We start from the raw sequence: 19548 nt of genomic DNA, 5'->3' as shown, positions 1-19548 counted from the left end.
TCTGTAGACAGTCTGATGTCAATGCCTTGAGAAAGCCACCGCTTGCCTCAAACTGTAGAAGCTGCCAAGACAAATCACAAATGCTTTGCTCCTTATATATACCAATGCCAAATTCCCACCCTCGTGAAGCGGACCACATGCCTGACAAAAGGTCTTCTCCCCATTCACTGGGGTGTCACAGCCACGCTCCAGTGCAGCTTCCTGACAGCTCTAGGTCAGTCCTGGCTCCCCAGCTCACTCTGACTACATTGCTAACCCACATCTTCCTTCCCACTTCACAGGTCCCTCCTCTGCTTCATCCAGCCTGGCTCGGTAAGGACGTCCTGCCTTCTAGTCACGTTATCCAGCAGGAGGGTGGAGGTGGCTAAGGAGAGAAATGCAACATGTCCTTGGTCTTCGCAACAGCCTTCTGGCCTGAGAGCAGGCTCCTGGGATAAGGACAGGGTTGGGCTGATGGTCAGGCAAGCCGGTATGAGGGACCCAAGGCTTGGGCACTGCTGGGAGGAGGCTCTGGCTTGGGTACAGCTGAGAACGGACCCAACTGATGTGAAGACACAGGACTGGGGCAGCAGGTTGGAGAGACCATGGTACATGGATACCACAGCAGCAAAGGGCTAGCAGAAGTCTAGGTGGGCAATAGGCCCAGAGCATGGTAGGAAGCCACATTAAACTAGCAAAAGAACCATCCACCTGAGGACAGGCGAGGGGAACAGGCTGGGACAGGGTCTGTACCAGGCTGAGGAATGATGAACAAGAGAAGGGAAACTGTGCAACAGAAACCTTCCCTCCTTCTGCCCCTCAATCTCTAATGGAGCAGAAAAAGTGAAGTGCCCACACCAAAGCTGATGAGCTCTGCCAAGTGTAGAAGAAGGTATGGAGATACCAAACAGCCCACCTCAGAGCCCGCTCAGGTGGGGCAGGGCCTGATTCTCTGGCTGGCATCCATACCATGCTCCCACAGTCCCCTTGGCATTTCCCATTACCCAGCACAACACCGACCTTGGACACTCCTGGCCAGGCTAGAAAGGGATGGGAGGAAAAAAAAAAAAACCAAAACAAAACCACAAAAACCCAAATAAACTAAAACCCAAAACCAACCCTTAGGCTAAAACTAAAGAAGCTGTATCTGAGGTCAGCATAATTATATCTGCCTGGGGCTGCTCCCTTCCAACCTGAGTTATTCCTATGTGATGTCTCCTTCCCTCACCTTACCCAAGACGGCCATTTCAGGACAGTCAAGCATACAGCATCAGGACACAGACAGAGAAGCAATGGGGAATTTAATCCTACAGTTAAATTTGTAATAATTATTTGCAAAAGCACAGTTTTGCCGATTTCACAGCATCTAAACCATATTGCACCCTTGATTGTATTTGTATAGATACGTACATAGATGAAAGCTTAAAAACCAAGATCCTCCACACTCCACATGAGAAGATCCTTCTCAGGAGAGCTAGTCACAACCTCCTGAGGCTCTGAGCCACAGGACAGTAGTAGTAGTTAATTCTAACGGTGTAGGAGATCATTCTGGTTGCTTGAGGACATAAAACATTAGATGTGACTCAGACACTTAAAAACTACCTGCTGCAGAAGGAAGGACCGGTATCAGACAGTACTGCAGACACTTAACTCGACACTCCTTAACTACTAGCTGAGGCCACTTATAAAGTCTAGAGCAGCCAGAAATGTGTCTTCACCTTATTCACTTCTTCTACTGCCAGGCCACAACTGCAAGACTCCACCTATGAGAACTTTGACCGCAGACACGGCAGCAGCCGGACTTTGCCAACAGAAAGAACAGCATCAAGACGCAGCTGAGGACCTGGGCGGCCTCATCCGCACCCGCGTGCACGGTTCCAATTCCTGTCTGCTCTGTACAAGGGTGCCTTTTCCCAGGGACGCAAGACTGATGTTGACCGATGCACAGAAGGACAAACAGGCCTCGCAGGTCTATGATTTCCACCCCCACTGCTGCTTACAAGCAAGAGAAGCCCTTAGAGGGAAAACAGAAGAAAGTAAAGAGAAAACAAAGAGGGATGGAGCTGGAAGAGCTGGAAGACACAGGATGTCAGTTCTAACCAGCCTGTGTGTTTTTAGCCATATCAGATAGTGTTTAGCAAGCAGATAAGTCTATCATTTGCTCACATCTTTTTGCTTTAGCGTTTTTTAAATGTTACTTCAGAAAGCAGTTTTCATCACTCCACTTGTGAAACCACATGCAGCTTCCTAGAGCCAGCAAGTGAATTATTTTCACGTTTCAAATACCAGCTGGAATCTCTGCAGGGGTTTTTGATTACTATTATTATTCCTTAACTTCCAGAAGAATTTAAGAGTTTAAAGAAAATCTCAACTTTCAAGAGGAGTCCAAGCAAAAAGGAAAGGAGATTTTCCAAAAGCTGGTAGAGCTGAAAGCAAGCCATGCAAAGGGTGGTCTGTACTGTAACTCTACTGCAGCTCCTGCTAATGGTACCTGCTACACAAGTCCACGTGCACACACAAGCTGAATCTCAGAGCTTTGTGATCAATACGCTGTGAAAGTGCTCCAATAAACCAAAATGGCTTTTTTTTTTTTAAAAGAAAAAGCATTTATAAACAGTTTCTATCTCTGTGTTACGTGAAAAAGTTCCTCTGAGGCCTGACTACTCATCTCTTAAATTCTTCTGTGATTAAGTCACTGTTATAAAGTCACCGGCCATCCACAATGAGTCTCTAACCCAACTGTGAATATGCTTCAAGACCAAGTAAAGAGACCCAAGTCAACCTGGAGTCTTGGTCAGACAGACAAAGGTCCAGAAGTGGGCTGTGAAGAGCAATGGGTTGTCACAGAGAAGGAGCAAAAAGAATAAAAAAAACAAGGAATGACAAGAACCTACTTTGGGGTTTATATCACTGGATTCAATGTTCTGTGCAATTATTCCAGTGCAGTAGCTCCAAAACTCTTCTCCTAATGATCCCAATTCTGGTAGAAACCACCACTGGCCAGGAGCCCAAGTTGCTACTGAATTACCATCAAGCCTGTGGTCCTGCTTGCAAGCTCGCCCCCAGCCTAGGAGTTACTATTTTAAAGTTTACCTCTTCATAACATCTGCGCTGAGAAAGTAAAGCGCAACTTTAAATAACGTGGCCCGGATAACCAAAAAAAAAAAAAAAAGAAATATTTGAACCCCATCTTTTAAATACCAGTTTAAAATCCCAGCAGTGGCAAAGCCAGGTTTAATAAAAATAGGAAAAGATGCAAAGAGGAAAAGGAAGTTATAGCAGACAGCATAGTCATGGACCAGTAAACTCAGATTCACAGGAAGAAAGAGGCCTCAGAGAGATTAACTGGACAAACCGATTTGAATTTCTGAGCCCTTATGATTTATAGACATAGAGTTACAAGAACCTGCAGGTACCCGTGTATGGGACTGAAGCTTGGCTTACAGGGTTTTTCTCTTGAAAACTACTTCATTTAACTCAAATAGTTTGAGTCTAGATAGAAGCATCAGACCTTGTGCCCCACTGAGTATGCCCCGTTGAATGTTATCAGCACCCTACGCACTGCCAGCAAATGCACGTCACAAAACAGCTACAGCAAACTTAGATGTGAGGAACTCGTGGATTAGCACTGTCCAACTTTTATTTACTCGGCTTCCAGAGCACAGTCCACGTTCGTGCAGTAAATGGGAGAACAAGGACGCCTGGGTACAGGAACCGCCCCCACACCTCTACACTAGGAAAGGCACAGGAATGAGTTTGTCTGAATCCTGCCCCTCTCCCCAGTGAGGGACCTCTTTAACCCATCCTAACTCCTGCAAGATCGATCTTCAATGGGAAGAGACTGCTCTCAACATCTCCCTGCTCACTATCCATTGTTTCATCCTCTGGAAAGCAAGAGGTGTGGGGTGATGTGCAGAGGAGAGACCTCGCAGTCAACAAAATGGAGTGGAAGGAGCCCACTTCTGTAGGCACTTTATTGTGCACGTACACTGGACAGCGTTGTGGGAAAGGTTCTCATTTCTCTTCTGAGAAATCAGCACAATCAGGTGCCTCCCAAGTGGGGGGACAAGCAGGAGGAATTAAGAGATGCATGTGCAGGCGCAGGGCTACAGTCTCACCGAGATCACGGAGATGGAGGATAGCTCGCAAGCCTGGAGTGGTGCCACAAATGCCTAGAGCCTCTTCAGGGCGGACAAGCTGGGATAGCGAGGAGGAGGAGGAGTTGTCCTTCATGTGACAGCACAGCGGGAACGCACAAGGCACTGGCCAGGGGTGGAAGACCCGGCAGGATGCTGCAGGGTCAGTCTGCACAGGGTGCACTGTCTGCATATTTCACGCATCTTTGCTGCTCAGACTTCTGGTTTTCCATTCCACTGACTTAAGTTAATGCCACATTCAGCTGTTACATCCATTTCCCTATTCGGTCTTATTTTCTTAATAAATATTTAAGCTGCAATCCACAGGCAACAATTCATCCCAATGCAACAACTGCTGTGCGAGTCAAACATTCAAAAAGCCACAGATGTTCATTCTCTGACTAAACTGCATGAATTATCCAAAAGGCACACTTGTTATTAAGTAGCTGACATTCCAATTTCATCTCTTTCCACTACAAGCTACAATGCTAAAAACACAAAACTCAGTTTCCCTTCTGAGATTACCTGGTTACATTCATGATGTGAAAAAGAACATTGCAATTTGGGGTAGGAGGGAGGGTGGGAGATGCTGGCAATACGAAAGTCTTTCCAGTAAAACCAGAAGAATTAAAAGTCATTCTGTTGGGCACCGTTTAGAGAATGACACTCCATGCCCTGCAGTTCACGGTTGTGACAGTGGATCTGTTAGTTCACAAAATTGCTCCCCTGTATTTCAGGAGCACGGGTTCAAATTTCTACCACTACCATGCTCACCAAGAAGCCAAGAGACTGGTTTGTGGGCGAGCCGTACAGGAAAAGCAGCAGCTCACGGTCAACTCTCCCTACTTCTTAGGACCTACCGTAGTATTATTCAGAGAGTACTTTAACCATGATAAACCAAATAATGTTCATCGCAATTATTAGACTGAGAAGGGGGGGCGTGTGTGTGTGTCAACAGCATCATTAGCATCAATTCTATTACATTTTAAGCAGTAAGTTATCAAAGAAGCTGTTTCAATGGTCAAGACAAATGGATATGATGATGATGATGTCAATGGTGTTTGCTGACAGCAGTGATCCCAGCCTGGTCCTGCCCTGCCCACCAGCAAAGCCCTCAGCAAGGACACTGTACCACCAGCACTGGAGGCACAGTTTTCTCCTACTTCCCTCCACACTATCAGCTTTCCTCGCATTTGGGATAAATACCAAATTCCACAGTCTAGGTCAGCTGCGAGTGCTGAAAGACCTGAACCAGTGTGTCATCCTACTGTCACATTACACAAGAACAGGCTGTTGTCACACACACACACACGTGTTAAACCCAGGATGTTAACGAGAAGAGTCTCCAGGTCTCCATCAACTAAGCAACTGTATGGCATTCCCTCATCATATTTTCATCTCCAAGAACAATTATGTATTACCTGATGTGGATCCTTCCAGCAACTTGAAAATATCATGGCGTTTATCACAAATTGATTTTTCATTTTTATTTTGCATGGTCTTTGCAGACATAGCATGTTATAAATACAACATTTATAAAAATCTCAACAGCTGAAACAATATCTCATTGTAAAAGTGCATGTCAAACACATATTTCTGACTTTTTCACATTTTTATGCAACTGATCAATAACACTGAATCTAATAAAACCAGTGCTTTTAAATCTTTGGGGGGCAAAAAAGCAGCAGAATGTATTCTTCCAGACATGAATTTTCCAAAAGAGTCTGTTAAAAAACACGCTGCATCCGTACCTGGTTAATATACATAGGGATGTACATAGGTATATGCATATATATATTTATAGGCTCGCAGATAGAGCAAAGAACTCTAAGACCACATTAAGATGAAGGTGATCTAATGACCCAGCTGGCACAGTTAGCAGAATCGGTCAAGAAGAAAAAGGTGATTTGTTCTCCAGCACTGGAACCACAGTTAAGAAGAACACTTCAAAGCATTATTGACCAGACAGTAGGTAGCACATTTCCTTCCCCTAGTGACCAGAACTCATGTTTTAACATGTAACCATATTATAAACATAAAGGCACAATTAATGGAAGAAGAGAAGAAGCCATCATTGTTCCTTCATGGGGGTGTACAGATTGGGACTGCAGGACCTGGGGCCACCTCAAATAGATCAGTGATAAAAGGGACAACATTAGACAGGCAACTGGGGAAACTTGCCTTCTACTTTCCCTGAACAAAAGTGCATCTTATGATCATACAAGGCAACAAAACCAGTGATCATTCAGGTGAAACAACAGATTTACGGGTTCATGGCTCATGCTTTGGCAACAGAATTTTAACGATTTAAGCGATCACCAGATTTAATGTAAGAAAAATACCCTTTCACAGTGTCACCTGAAACCCTGGTGCCATGCCCAGCTAGAGAGAAAATAGACAAACTCAAATGGTGGGTGTCCACTTCTTAAACCAGTATTTCCTAAACGACCAGACTTTCAGAATTAAGGAATCCTAACATGAACATAACTGACTGTTCCCCTCCCAGACACTGGGTGTCCAGAAAATCTGTCTCTGGATTTAAATCACCTGACTTAAAAAGAACTTGGCTAAAGTTACTTGCATTTAATCAAGCAATATGGATGCAGACTCACTAATAGTTGGGTTTTCCTATTTTCTAAAGTTCTTTAGTTTACATTTTAGATTATATTTACGGAAGTGGGAGAAGATTGTAGGCATGCCTTTCAACTACAGACTTCCGTGGGATAGCAAAAAAAAGTCTAAATTTTAAATACTATCTTTCCAAATACAGGGATTTCACACATCTCCAGACACACACTCACATAAGATTCAGAGGTACTCTGGTTAAGAAAGTCAAAACCTCTTTTATGCACAATCCTCCACTCACTTTGAACTGGCCTGGGTGATGACATGTTGGAAAATAAAAAAGGCACAAAGCAAAAACTTAAGATGCTACAGGATGAGCTTTGCTGTCTAATGATTTGTACACCTATCTTCAGGTACCCTCCTCTCAGATGTGCACCGTGCACAGCAAGATACTCGTGTTTTCAGTCGACAAAAACTGAGCAATTCCACAGGCCTAGAAATCAAAAGAAAAGAAAGACAACCTTAAAGAGGAAAAAACTTGCCAGTGTGCAGTTCCCATTCACACTTCTGACTTATGGTGGAACTCTGAAGGTAAAAATTACTTGTGCAATAACAACATTATATGTAAACCCGAGTAACCAACATTGCACGATGAGTCTGCGAGCTCAGTGGTGCTATCGTATGCTGTCCAAATAATGCACTTCTGGGTACAGAGTGTTAATAAGGAGAGCCAAGAGATTATTGCCATCTCGAAGACAATGTTCTGGATGCTTGATGAACTGAGAAGCCTGGGAGAGCTGCTCTTGATAATCCATATATTGTTTGTTTGATGCCATAGACTCAAGAGCATTCAGTGCCTATAGATACAAGGGAAAATTCTGTTAGCTGTGTGTGCTTTGGTCTCTAACAAACCAGTTCATGAGCCACCATATGCACAATTCCACTAGAAGATCCTTATTTACTAGAGATCCTGGAGTACTCGAACAAAATATTTGTAAAATACAATCACTTAATAGTGTTTCAAGTCATCTCATATTTTTAAAGCTGTTCCTTCCCCAAGATCAGCACAAAACACTGTTCTGCCGAAGCTTGCTAGGATTCTGTAACCCAAATCTTGTCAAATACTGACTTCATGAGCTCAACACATGGCTTCAAGCAAATTACACTAACTACAAACTGCAACACACCTGACTATTCACTTCAGGTTGTTCTTATGAACATCTTTGACTTTCATAAAAGTATTATTTTACTCCCATTCACGACATTTGGGAAACAACATCAAGTTAGAAGTTATATGTAAATAAGAAACTAAGCTGGCAGTACCAGCCAGGCTAAATGCTGAAAACCATGAACAAGTTTCATTCATTTCTTAGAGACGAGAAAAGAAAAAAGTTACAACAAGTAAGTTACTTTGCTTTGGTTTCTAATCAACTCCTCCTTCCTCTTCTGGTGTACTTACTGAAACAGTAACACGGTCAGCACATGTGCTAAAGAAGGAATGTACATTTGTCGTAGGGCTTTTAAGCCCTGATCTCACATAAGCAAGCGTTAGTGTGAAGCTAGTCCTGCTTTATCACTGAAAAGCAGGGCAATCACAGCAGCTTTATTTTAAACTCCTACCTGTAATGTTCCAAAGTTTCTGAACTCAGGGTTTACAGCTGTAAGTTCATCTGCAGCTTTGCAGCATATAAGTCTAGAAACTGATGCCTTCATATTAATACAGAACGCTGTATAAACAGTTCTACCTAGGATCACTTTAGGTTAGGGCTCAGACACATAGTCCTGCTACAAGAGTTCAAGAAGCTCATCACCTGGCCCGTGCTGAACCTGGGCTTATCTCTGGTAAATTTCTAAAACCAAATTCCAAGACCAAATAATTTCAAGACAGTGTTTTGATGTACAGAGAAATAGTACACAAGTTTGTGATATACCCCCTTCCCTGCAAAGACAAATGAGAGCAACAAGCTATTTCTGAAAGTCAGAATTTAGATCCAGATGCAAAGCAGTAGCAAAAAAAGGTTGAGGGCATTTGTTACCAAATAAAATCAACAAGTTGAGAGTAGGATTTAGCTTGAAGCGATGTTCTCAGTGACTCTTACAAGCCTCAGCCTACAAATTGAGCAACCACACAAACAGGGCACGTCGAGAAGCCAGGAACTGGCACACACTACCTGCTGGGCCTTCTGCGACAGCTTCGGCTCTGACCCCGCTTTCAGGCGGACTTGACTTTCTGCAGGAATCTGAACCAAGAGGAAGGCAGACAAACTGCGGGCCACCACCCGAAACCTTGCAAAGGGAAGACGACAGAGAGAGAAGGTGGCATCAGTTTTGCAAGTCCTCTATGGCAGATAAAACTGGAAGTTCTAACCCATGAGATATCTCTTGCTTAAGGAACACAGTAAAGACTTTAGAGGACCTTTTTCAATGCATTAGAAGGAAAAAAAAAAAAAAATCACTTTCATATCTACCTTATACTATATCATACATACTAGAGGATAACGCAATATCACACATATAAATTATTACAACTGTTCCAAGCTTAGCTGAAGCCTTGAGGTCATATCTGAAATACTCCTTCATTTCACAGCCTTTGAAACATTCTTGTCACTCAAATCAAAGGATGAGTTGAACAAAACTAAGATTTCAGAGCAATTTCAACAGGATTGCATCCCAGAAGGTCTTTCTAAACACAAAGTTATGTTTAGGTACTGTGCTGAACTGGCATTCCACAAACATGTGCATATTTTTTCTTGGCATTCTTTACACATTGATTCTACAACCTAATACCTAACAACTAAACTTGGTGTCTCTGGTTAGAAGGGAAAGTGAATAACAAACAAGCACGTATTTGTGATCTTAACATTTCCAACACCTCAAGGTTAAGATGGAAAAGGCGACCTGCATGCAATCATACAAAATTCTTGTGAAGTCAACTGGAACAGTCTTCTATAGACCAGGTGAAAGAATTTTCTTCTAACAAACAGTCTCCCTACAAACTTCGCTGGACACAGACATTAAGCCAGAATCACAACTGCATTTTCTTTTCTTTCCACCACAAACTTTGCAGAAGTTCAGAACCACTGCTTAACCAGGTTAAAACAGTTCCTACATTTTTTCCTGCAATGGGCCCAAACAAATTTGTAGATTTGGGGACAGCACAGATTCAGAACATCTTTCGACATTGCACTGTACAGCCTAGATCCAGACTGCAGCTTTAACGTGATGACTCAATTTACCACACCTTCAACTCTTACCTGGGTGACAAAGGAGACCTCCTGCCTAGGCCAATAGCACCAAGTATTCCAGAAGACAGTCTCTCCTCAGCCAGCTGACTCTGCCTGCCCTGGATTGACAGCAGTGTCCGAATGACATATTCGATCAGAATGGTGTCATCTTGCTCCATCTGAATCAAGGATAACTGCATGGCTTTATGCCACCAAAGAAACAGCTTTGCCTCTTCCTTTGCTGAGCTTTAGGTAAGATTTAAAGAGCAAAACCGAAACGAAATATAAATTAAAAAAAAACCACAACCAAAATAACTCAGATGTATAGGTTAAGAAGTTTGTATCTCTCCCCATTAGGCCCATGAAGAATTCAGATGGTTAATTAATGACAGCTAATTCTACTATATAAGGATAGCGTAACTATAGAATCATAGAATCTTTGGGTTGGGAGGGACCTTTCAAGGCCATCCAGTCCAACCCCCCTGCAGTGACATCTGCAACCAGAGCAAGTTGCTCAGAGCCCCGTCCAGCCTGACCTGGGATGTTTCCAGGGATGGTGCATCGACCACCTCTCTGGGCACCTGGGTCAGGGGTTCACCACCCTCAGTGTGAAAAATGTCTTCCTTAGATCTAGTCTAAATCTACCAGTTAGTATACTGCTGTAACTGCTATTGCTATGGATTTGATGCAGACATCAGCTAGCAGGTTTTAAGGGCCTGTAAGAGGACAAAGAACAATGCTTCCTCTTAAGCTTTACAACTGAGAATAAATGATACTGCAGCCATAAGTGGATTTAAACTTGTCTAAGACTTGGTATAAAAGGAATGAAGCTGCATCTCTACATTTTTTTTTCCCCTGTTACTTACCAATAAAATACTTTAGGAAACACTAGCTGCTGTTTCCACAACAATTTAGACTTTTAGTATGATCCTCCAGAAAAGGAAACATTGAAATTTTTTGTTGAGCAAAGCATAAAGTGAAGTTCCCCCTATGATATTTTTAATCCTTCCCCAAACAGCTTACAGTTTAAGTTAACAGGCTCAGATTTTCCACATAAAGCATCAGCACGAGTTTCCTGCATCAGACTATCCTCACATTACTCCACCCAGTCATTTCCCACCCCAGGCACCCTCAGCTTTGATGTTTAGAACAAGGTTTAATTTTTGTGTATGGTGGCTTTGCTGTCTCCTTCACACTTTGGCAATCAAATTACCATGGTACCTACAAAAGTGAAAGTATTCTTTGAATTTCAAGGAACAGCGGGAATGTGCATTTTCCCAAAATGCTCTTTCACAGCAAATACGAACGTTACCAACATTAATACAGAAAAATATTCACCACATTTGCTAAATTCTGGCAATTTCAACAGCAACTGTACATACAGTTGCTACATACCTTAAGTACAAAGTACTATCATTTTAACCTCAAAGCTACCCATCCTTTCCCCCCAGAACCCTGTTATCTAGTAAGCCGTTTTTCAGCAATACAGGCCCCTAACTCTGGGCACCCCACCAGATCCACTGGGCTCAGACTTGGTTCAGAGCTGCTGACAGTCACCATCGAGCAGCTTTGAACACCAGGTCTCTCCGTATCAAATTGAATATTTAGCACATAACTCATCCCACCTAGTGGACATTCTGGAAAGTGGAACCCACAGTGATTTAGGGTTTGCTTAAAGTAATTTAACTGAGCACAAATCCAGGCTGCCACTGAAATCAAGCTTCTCTGACTGAAAACTGACCAAAACTGCACCAGAAGCGTTCAAGCAAATAAAATTCCCTCTAACAGCTGTTGTAGTAAAACAGACATGTTGGCATCGGGGTTGGGCAGACTCTGTAATAGTGGATATAGAAGGATTGGCCATTTCCTCCAGCAGCCTGGTGAAGTTAACCAAATTCATCTGGCCACACAATTATACCAGCTATACAACTACAGTCTTATTTTAAAGTCAAGGCAGATTCAGAAGCCTTGAGTTTCATACCTTGGGTACACCTGCTCCAGCCATTTGCTGATGGTTAGCAGGATTTTCATTTCATTGGTAAGAGTTTGGTCAGTGTTTAGGCATTGCAGTAGATAAACATACAGGGTCAAGTAGCTTCCTAACGACAGACACTCCTGCAGGAATTCTTCCATGGTTAGCTCAGGAACTTGGAGGGAGGCGAGTATAGGTCCCCAGCCTAAATCCTGGTAGTGAGTACAACCTATAAAGAAAACAAAAGGACAGAACACAGAGCATGTGAGTAAGCAGCACTTGAAGAAACCTAAGAACTGGAACTACTTCACTGTATTTCTTTAAATTACAGAATTCAGACCATTTTAGCTGTTTCCCGGGTGATCAATTTGTCATGCAACTGATGGAGAGAAAAGAAAAACTATCATAAGGCATCTCCTCGAGATCAAGGCGAGGTATTTTCCCAGCATTCATTTAATCCCAGGATTAAATTTGAAAATTTTAGCAACAGAATTTTAAATATTTTCTTCAGGTGTACTGAAATCTGATCACATTCTAATACATAGTTCCACAAGGATTATGTAAAAAGAAACTACCACCCACAACCCCCCCAAAAAAACCCCACATGACACAATTTCAGAGTTTTACCAATTAGTAATAGTTGTTGGGGTTTTTTTTAAATTAGCCTACAGAACACTACAGGAGAGGATACGCATATCTGTTTTGTTCTCTTGGAATTATTCTTTTTTAAAGAAGTCGTCCCTTTTAGCTGGAAAAATGGCAACCATTACATAGAGCAAATCAGTCTTCACAGAGACAGCTATAGTTCTTAAGAAAATACACAATTCGAGCAGCTGAAAAACCCAAACCACAGTGGCCTAACTTTTCTATATCTAGTTACTACAGCACATATATGTGTGACAGTTGAGAGCTATCAGATACAAAGAAAGGAGCTCTAATTACAGAAAACAGATTAAAACCCAGTTCCAGTACTGGGCAGCGTGAAGCTATAAGGGTTCCAGCCAATTCATTATTTGATGGGCATCCAAGACTGACGGAAGCTTTTGAGACAAGCAGAAGAAGAGGACAGGCTCCTACCTTCACTGAAGTAAGCAGTGATACAGGCTTCTGTCGTCTCTGCCATGTGTCGCACAGAGGCCAGGCTCTGACACGCTGCTGTGAGAAGGGGCATTGCTAGCAACCCGTGCACTTTACTGTCGACCCACTTTCGTAAGCTCCCCCGTAGCGACTCAGCCGTTGTAACGCTAGAATTGTTCATCATCATCAGCGTTTCTGCAAAGAGACTGCTGAGGGCCATATGACGCGTTTGCAGATCCATATCTGAAAGTCAGAAATAAGAGAACCAGTTCAGTAAATATATGTTAGAACCTAAATTCAACTTCCACCACTGAACACTTTTCTGTAGACACTGGGAAAAACTTCTTGCTCACCATACACCTCAATTCCTTGTCTGTACTTATGAAACTGCAGTAAGATATCTGTTCCTTTGATGAGATAGTTCATCACTCATTAAACAAGGAGACAGCTGATAAGACTGTACAGCAGAGCACACTGGAAAGCCCATCTTTCTCTGGAGTCTTTTACCATGACTACAGTGCAAATAAATTGAATGATAAAGCACATTTATAGTCTCCAAGAAAACTTGGGTATTAAAACACAGTTTAAAGCACAGCTTAGAGTAAAACAACAAAGATTTTAGGTGATTCACTTTGAAATATGACCAAGACAAGCCCTGAAATGTTGCAATCCCCTTGTGCACTTCCGGGACTCTAGATTTCCTGCTAATCCAGCGTTCAGCCCCAGAATTTTTTTTTTTTTTTTAAACTATCTCTTGGCATTGCCTGAACATATTATCATGGGCCACCTGTAACAGTACCCTCAAAGCACAAACATTTCCTGAGCCTGGCTCTTAAAAGTCTAACTACACAGTAGACTGTTGCACATATTTATGAAAAAAGCCACCATCGTTAGAAAAGAAAGTTTTCAGGCAGTATCAGGCATCGTAGAAGGAAAAATTTAAACTGGTTATGAAGAAAAGTTGTGCACAAAGAGGGATTAATCACTGGAAAAACACTGCGCAAAGAGGTTGAGACCTCCACGTTTGCAGATGTTTGGAAGGTCACCAGACAAGGCCCTAAACAACCTGATCTAACTCGGTTTGAGGAGGAGGATGGACTACAGGACTCCGAAGGTCCCTTCCAAACTAAGCTATTGTGTCTATATCTACCAACTAAGAAATAAAAAGTCCCAAAAGTCACCTGTCACAGCACAGCTCACCAGTGAGATAAACATCTATCACAGACTAACGGAGAAAGATGACACCAGGAGGTTAACTGACTTGCCTAAGGTCACTAGCAGTTTTACAGCCAAGTCCCACTTCACAGGCTGCAGACCACCAAGCAGGACCACACCAGACACCTGACACCAGGGCCCACAGGATCTCCTGGGACAAGCCCTGACGCAGTGCCTGTGCAAGAAGTCCAGCTTTCTCTTCTCCAACTGTTGTCAACAGAAGGTGCTGCCCCAGAGGCTCTTCCAAAAACCTCTGCTAGCCCCCTCCAAACTTCACAGAGTAGCTAAACCCAATACATACCACCACTTTCAGCCACTCTGCATCAGTTATCCTCGGGCCCTCCACAGCCTGGTTGAGCAACACATACAAATGCACACAGGGGTGCATGAAACAGAGCTGTTCCTCTTATACTGGAGCTCCTGTCTCCTCCAAAATTTCTCAGCTACAAGGAGAGCTGGCAGCAACAGACAAGCCTTCACTTCTCTTTGAGTCAAAGAATTTTGCTGACTATGGGGCTGTCCTACAGAGCTTCCACAAGTAGCGAGACAAGTACGGAGAGACAGTTAACAGTATCATAGATTTTTGGACACTATCTGCTCACTCTTGCTAGCACACTTGTGGGGTCATGGACAGGAAGTGACATAACTCCTGACAAGTATTTTGTCCTGACAAGACAATGCAGCGAGATGACTGATTTAATCTAAAGTTTCAGTTTGATAGAGGAAGCTAAGGATGGTGTTAGTACTAAATTTGAGATCAATATAAATGCTTTGGTTGTGGACACACCATACTACTAGTGTCCATCAACGTAATTCCCCTACTTCAATACAGTCAGTTTTCCCAACTGTACAACGGTTTAGAACCCTTTCTTAGAACCCGATCCCTCAGGGCCAAAAGAGTGTATTTGCGTCATCCTTCCTTTTAAAAAATATGCAATTGCCAAATAAAATTTTAAAGATATTAAAAAAAACTAGACAAAGAAAGGAAACCCTCAAGTTCCTGTATATCGGTCAGTTTTATTCACAACATAACCCCTTTTTTTCTGTTGGTTTTGTCACTCTTGACAGTTCTACAGGGTAACGTTCATATTTTTGTTTTGTGCTAATATACCACCTATATACACATCAAAGCAACATGCCCTGCTGCCCATAAGGGAGACATTACAGTAATTCAAGTAATTACATAGTCACAGATGTTCAACAATCCATGCAGTGGAATAAAAGGTCTTGACAGCTTTAAAGTAATCTGCCACTTCTTTACCACAAACCTGGAGGATTAAAGATGACTACATCATCCAGCAACTTGAACATTTCTTGTTCCAAAACTGCAAGAGTAATCTTTCCGCTTTGTTCTAAGGAGCTGAGAAATTGAACCACCTGGCGAATATATGCTTGACACTTCAGTGTTGCATCCTGTCAATTAAAATTAAAATCAATTAGAAAAAAAAAATCATGCCTAGAACTCTTTTCACACTCCATAGTATACAAAAGCAGAACACTACAAATGACAACAACAGCTTAGAGACACTGCAAAGCCAGTTCAACTTACAAGGTGGATGTGACCATCCGACAATGCACCAAAGCCTGCTGAGATTTTCAGGAGCTTCACTATCAGTTCAGCTGCGGCATCCTTAGCAAGGATAACAGAGGGAGGGTAGTGACTGTTGCAGTAGCTGATGATGCTTTGATAAGATGAAATGCCCACAAGCTGCCAAGGAAGGGAGCTGGTCTGTCCAAGAAGATTTATGAGTGGCGATTCCTGAAGATTTAAAATACATCAGTCTAAACACCACCTTCTTTGCTGTTTTAAATTAATATTCACAGTACTCAATATTGGAAGGAAGCCCAGACTCCAGAATTTGAAGAAGGCTGAGCAGAAACCCCACAGAAATAGACCACTGGGAGTCTGGCTGAAAAGAAACTCCTCATTCAAGCAGCAAGCCAATACATGTATGTCACCTCTAGCATTCACGTAACAGCACTCAGACTGCTGCAGCAGCTCTAACCAAGCACAAAAATCAGTGAGACATTAAAATTTGACACATAAACATGTAAAGACAGCTAGAAAGAAATGGAGATCCTACAAAGTAAAGTCACCTCAGTAGACGTTTAAGAAAAGCATTAAAAATATTTTTAAAAAATTAATCTAAGTTCACACTAGAGCCAGCGACAGAAGGCAGGCCCCTCAATTTTCCATTCAATGAATTATCTACTAACCTGGGGGGACCCCTCAATTGCTTATTCCTATAAATACTCTCCTGAACAGTACAGTAGCCTACGATGTCCACAACTCATACAAGCAGTGCAAGTGTCCAGGTGGAAAAGTCTCTGTGTCTCTAAGCAGCAGAGAGTCTAGCCTGTTACCGCAATCCTCCTCTCAAGGCTTCATATACATCTGCAAATTAAAAGCCACACTCCCCCGCCCCGGCACTGAGAAGCACCAAATTTCTAAACATTATAGAATGAACAAATACTGGAATTGTGTTGACAGCCAACACAACCTAAAGACTTTAAGGATCCAGAACTAACCCAAATTAATCTACCTCAACAAGAACGTGACACTGATTACATCAAATACTTCTAAAGTTGCACATGCACAGGGCAGAGAAATAAAGAGTTTGAGGTTTAGGTCAAGGTGTCACAGGAACGTTCAGGGAGGTAAAAACCGAGTGACAGCGCATCAGCTTAACACGCTGCTGGAGGCTAGGAGGGAATTCCTGAGGCTGACTCATACAACATACAAACAGGTATCTTTTGAAGCTTGAGAAGCTTCTGATAAGCAAATACATTCAGGTCAAGGCACGTGAACTGTGAACTCTGGTAATTTTCCTAAACTGGAATACCACGTTGATCAAAGGCTGCTGGTGACATCTTGACACAGCATCATGTAATGCCTCAGAGGAAATAGAAAACAGAAGACGCTGCAAGTGGGAGAAAGCTGGCAGATGTGAAATGGGACTTCTTGAAGATTACCCAGCCCCTCTGGAAGAGTCCTCCAGAAGCAATGGACTGAATCAGACTGTGCTAGATTTACCCACACAGAGCTCTTAGCAAAAGCAGGGTTTGGAAAGTTCATCCTAACACCCAGTGTTTCTCTTTCCTATTCCAAGAAGTCAGAAATACTGGAATGCAGCCATAAATGGGAAAAGCACTGAGAAAGCAGGGATGATCAAATCCCCCTTCAGAGCAAGGGAACAAGAAAACTCAACTAAGATTCAATGGATAAAGTAATCTGTCGCCAGTAACTCAGAAGCAGACAGTGACAAGCTTCTTTTTAAAGATATATCTGGTCTTCAAGATGTTGTTGCATCATTGTGACTTGTCATCACATCATACAAAGTTAGGAGGGGAGCATTTTATGGTAAAAAATAAATGTTTGCAAAAGCAGTTCTGAGTAAGGACTGAACAACGCTTACTTATAACTCCTGAGAAAACATGTTCAAGCAGAAAATATTTTCTTTTTAGACAGCTATGGAAAAAAAACCCCAACAACCTACGTTCAGATCAAATGCTGCTCTTAACCTCACGGGGCCTAACCCCATTGCTGAGTTGTGCTTAACACTGCCAACGTGAAGTGTGACCAGAACTGAAGATCAGGCTGGAAAATATCACAAACATGCACAGTGAGAGACAGAGCCAGGCATAAGCTTTTCATAAATGAATGATTCTTTACCATCCCTCCACACATTCATGTTTGCCTCTTCAGAAAAAGAAGGCAGGCACAGTGGAGGTTTACATGACTGGCCATGACAGAATAAAGGTGACTCAGGGAGCTTCCCAGTCCTTCTCACAGCACCACAGGTGCTACAAGCATGCACACCCAGTTCAAGGTGGGCTGACGGTAAACACTCTCTTCACTCAAGTCGTCAGAAAAAGCTTCACCTTAAGTTATATATAATATTGCATACGTATGCACAGGTACTATAGGTGCATATGTAAATTCTTGCTAATACTACCTCTACTTTGCATGTGCTTATAACTAAGGCTCTCCAAAACCAGGGAAAAGGAAACAGACATTTTAGTTAAGGGCTGGCCTAAGAGACAAGAAAGATATACTATGCAGCATCCCATACTTAATTATGAAAACAACTGCACAGTAGTTTTACATAACAATTATTTTTTTTTAAATGAAACTAAAATATCTATTTGTTCTTTCCCAAACACAGTGAGTCATTTTTTAACTCCAGGAAACTGTCTGTATTTATTTACCTACTCTTTACAACACAGCACCTACAGAAGCTTCTTAAAACAAAGAGCAGCTCTTCTTTTCTCACACAAGCTATACAAAATGCCTCAATGTATTCGGTCTGGCTGAGATGGAGTTGATTTTCCCCCTCACAGTGCTGTGTATTGGTAGCTAGAAAGGTGTTGATAACACACCAGTGTTTTGGCTACTGCTGAGCAGTGCTGGCACAGCATCAAGGCTGTCTCTCCAACATTCCCCCCTCACCAGTAGGCTGGGGGTGAGCAAGATCTTGGGAGAGGACACAGCCAGGAGAGCTGACCCAAACTCAAAGGGATGTTCCATACCACATGACGGCTGCTCAGCAATAAAAGCTAAGAGGAAGGGGGTGGGGCGCATTCATTATTAAGACGTTTGTCTTCCAGAGCAGCCCATACTGAAGCCCTGCTTTCCGGGAAGCGGCTGGACATCGTCTGCTGATGGGAAGTAGAGAATAAATCTTTTGGTTTCTTTTGCTTCTGCACATGGCCTTTGCTTTTGCTTTATTAAACTGCTTTGATCTTGACCGAGGAGTTTTTTCATCCCACTGAGGAAGGGAGTGACAGAGCAGCTTGGTGGGCACCTGGCAGCCAGCCAAGATCAAGCCACCACGCTCGCATAAGGATTTAGTCTTGGCCATGTCTGGAACACTGTATGGACTATTTTACCTAGGCATGAAACACTTCCAGAATAACCATTCTGCAAGTCAGAAAGTCATCACAGCCTGTGTCCTTGTTAGCAAAGGATTATTCTTCTTTTAAGACAGACAGATATGAACCTTTTCAAAAATTACCTCTTTGTCTATAAGTCGTTCCTCCTTTGCCAACAGGACCATCATATACAGCAAACAGACAATCATGTTGTGAGTCTGAGGATGAGGGTTGGGATTCCAGGCATCAGAGAGGACACTGACCCAGTTTATTTCACATAAAACATAACCCAAGAATAAGAAACAGCTCTTGGGGCTGCCTCTTTCAATCTAGGCAGGAGAAAAGAAAAAAAAAAAAAAGACAGGTACATAAAACAATGTATATTGTTATATCCAAAAATATAATCCAAATTATATCCAAAGATATAAATACATTCATACTTTTCAACTCCTTAGCCAACCATAAATCCACAGCAGCATTTTAGGTCAGCAGAGGAACAGGCAGACAC

General features: G+C 42.5%; 1 protein-coding gene across 1 annotated transcript in view; it reads right to left on the bottom strand.

Annotated features, from left to right (window-relative positions):
- Positions 1–7354: 7354 nt before the first annotated feature.
- The window catches only part of EPG5 (ectopic P-granules 5 autophagy tethering factor), a gene marked incomplete at its 3' end in the record, with an annotated part of 60253 nt that continues 48059 nt past the window's right edge, over positions 7355–19548 (bottom strand). The window contains exons 37-44 of the mRNA XM_082013720.1: positions 19184–19369; positions 15718–15927; positions 15437–15581; positions 12954–13196; positions 11886–12105; positions 9935–10150; positions 8852–8966; positions 7355–7537 (exon numbers count right to left, since the gene is read on the bottom strand). Of these exons, the coding sequence (XP_081869846.1) occupies positions 7355–7537; positions 8852–8966; positions 9935–10150; positions 11886–12105; positions 12954–13196; positions 15437–15581; positions 15718–15927; positions 19184–19369 (1518 nt within the window). The remainder of the gene's footprint in view (positions 7538–8851; positions 8967–9934; positions 10151–11885; positions 12106–12953; positions 13197–15436; positions 15582–15717; positions 15928–19183; positions 19370–19548) is intronic.

The sequence above is a fragment of the Phaethon aethereus genome (assembly GCF_964289735.1).
Source record: "Phaethon aethereus genome assembly, chromosome: Z".
Lineage (NCBI taxonomy): Eukaryota > Metazoa > Chordata > Aves > Phaethontiformes > Phaethontidae > Phaethon > Phaethon aethereus.
The sequence above is the reverse complement of the archived record's forward strand: the minus strand, read 5'-3'. Positions and strand labels throughout refer to the sequence as shown.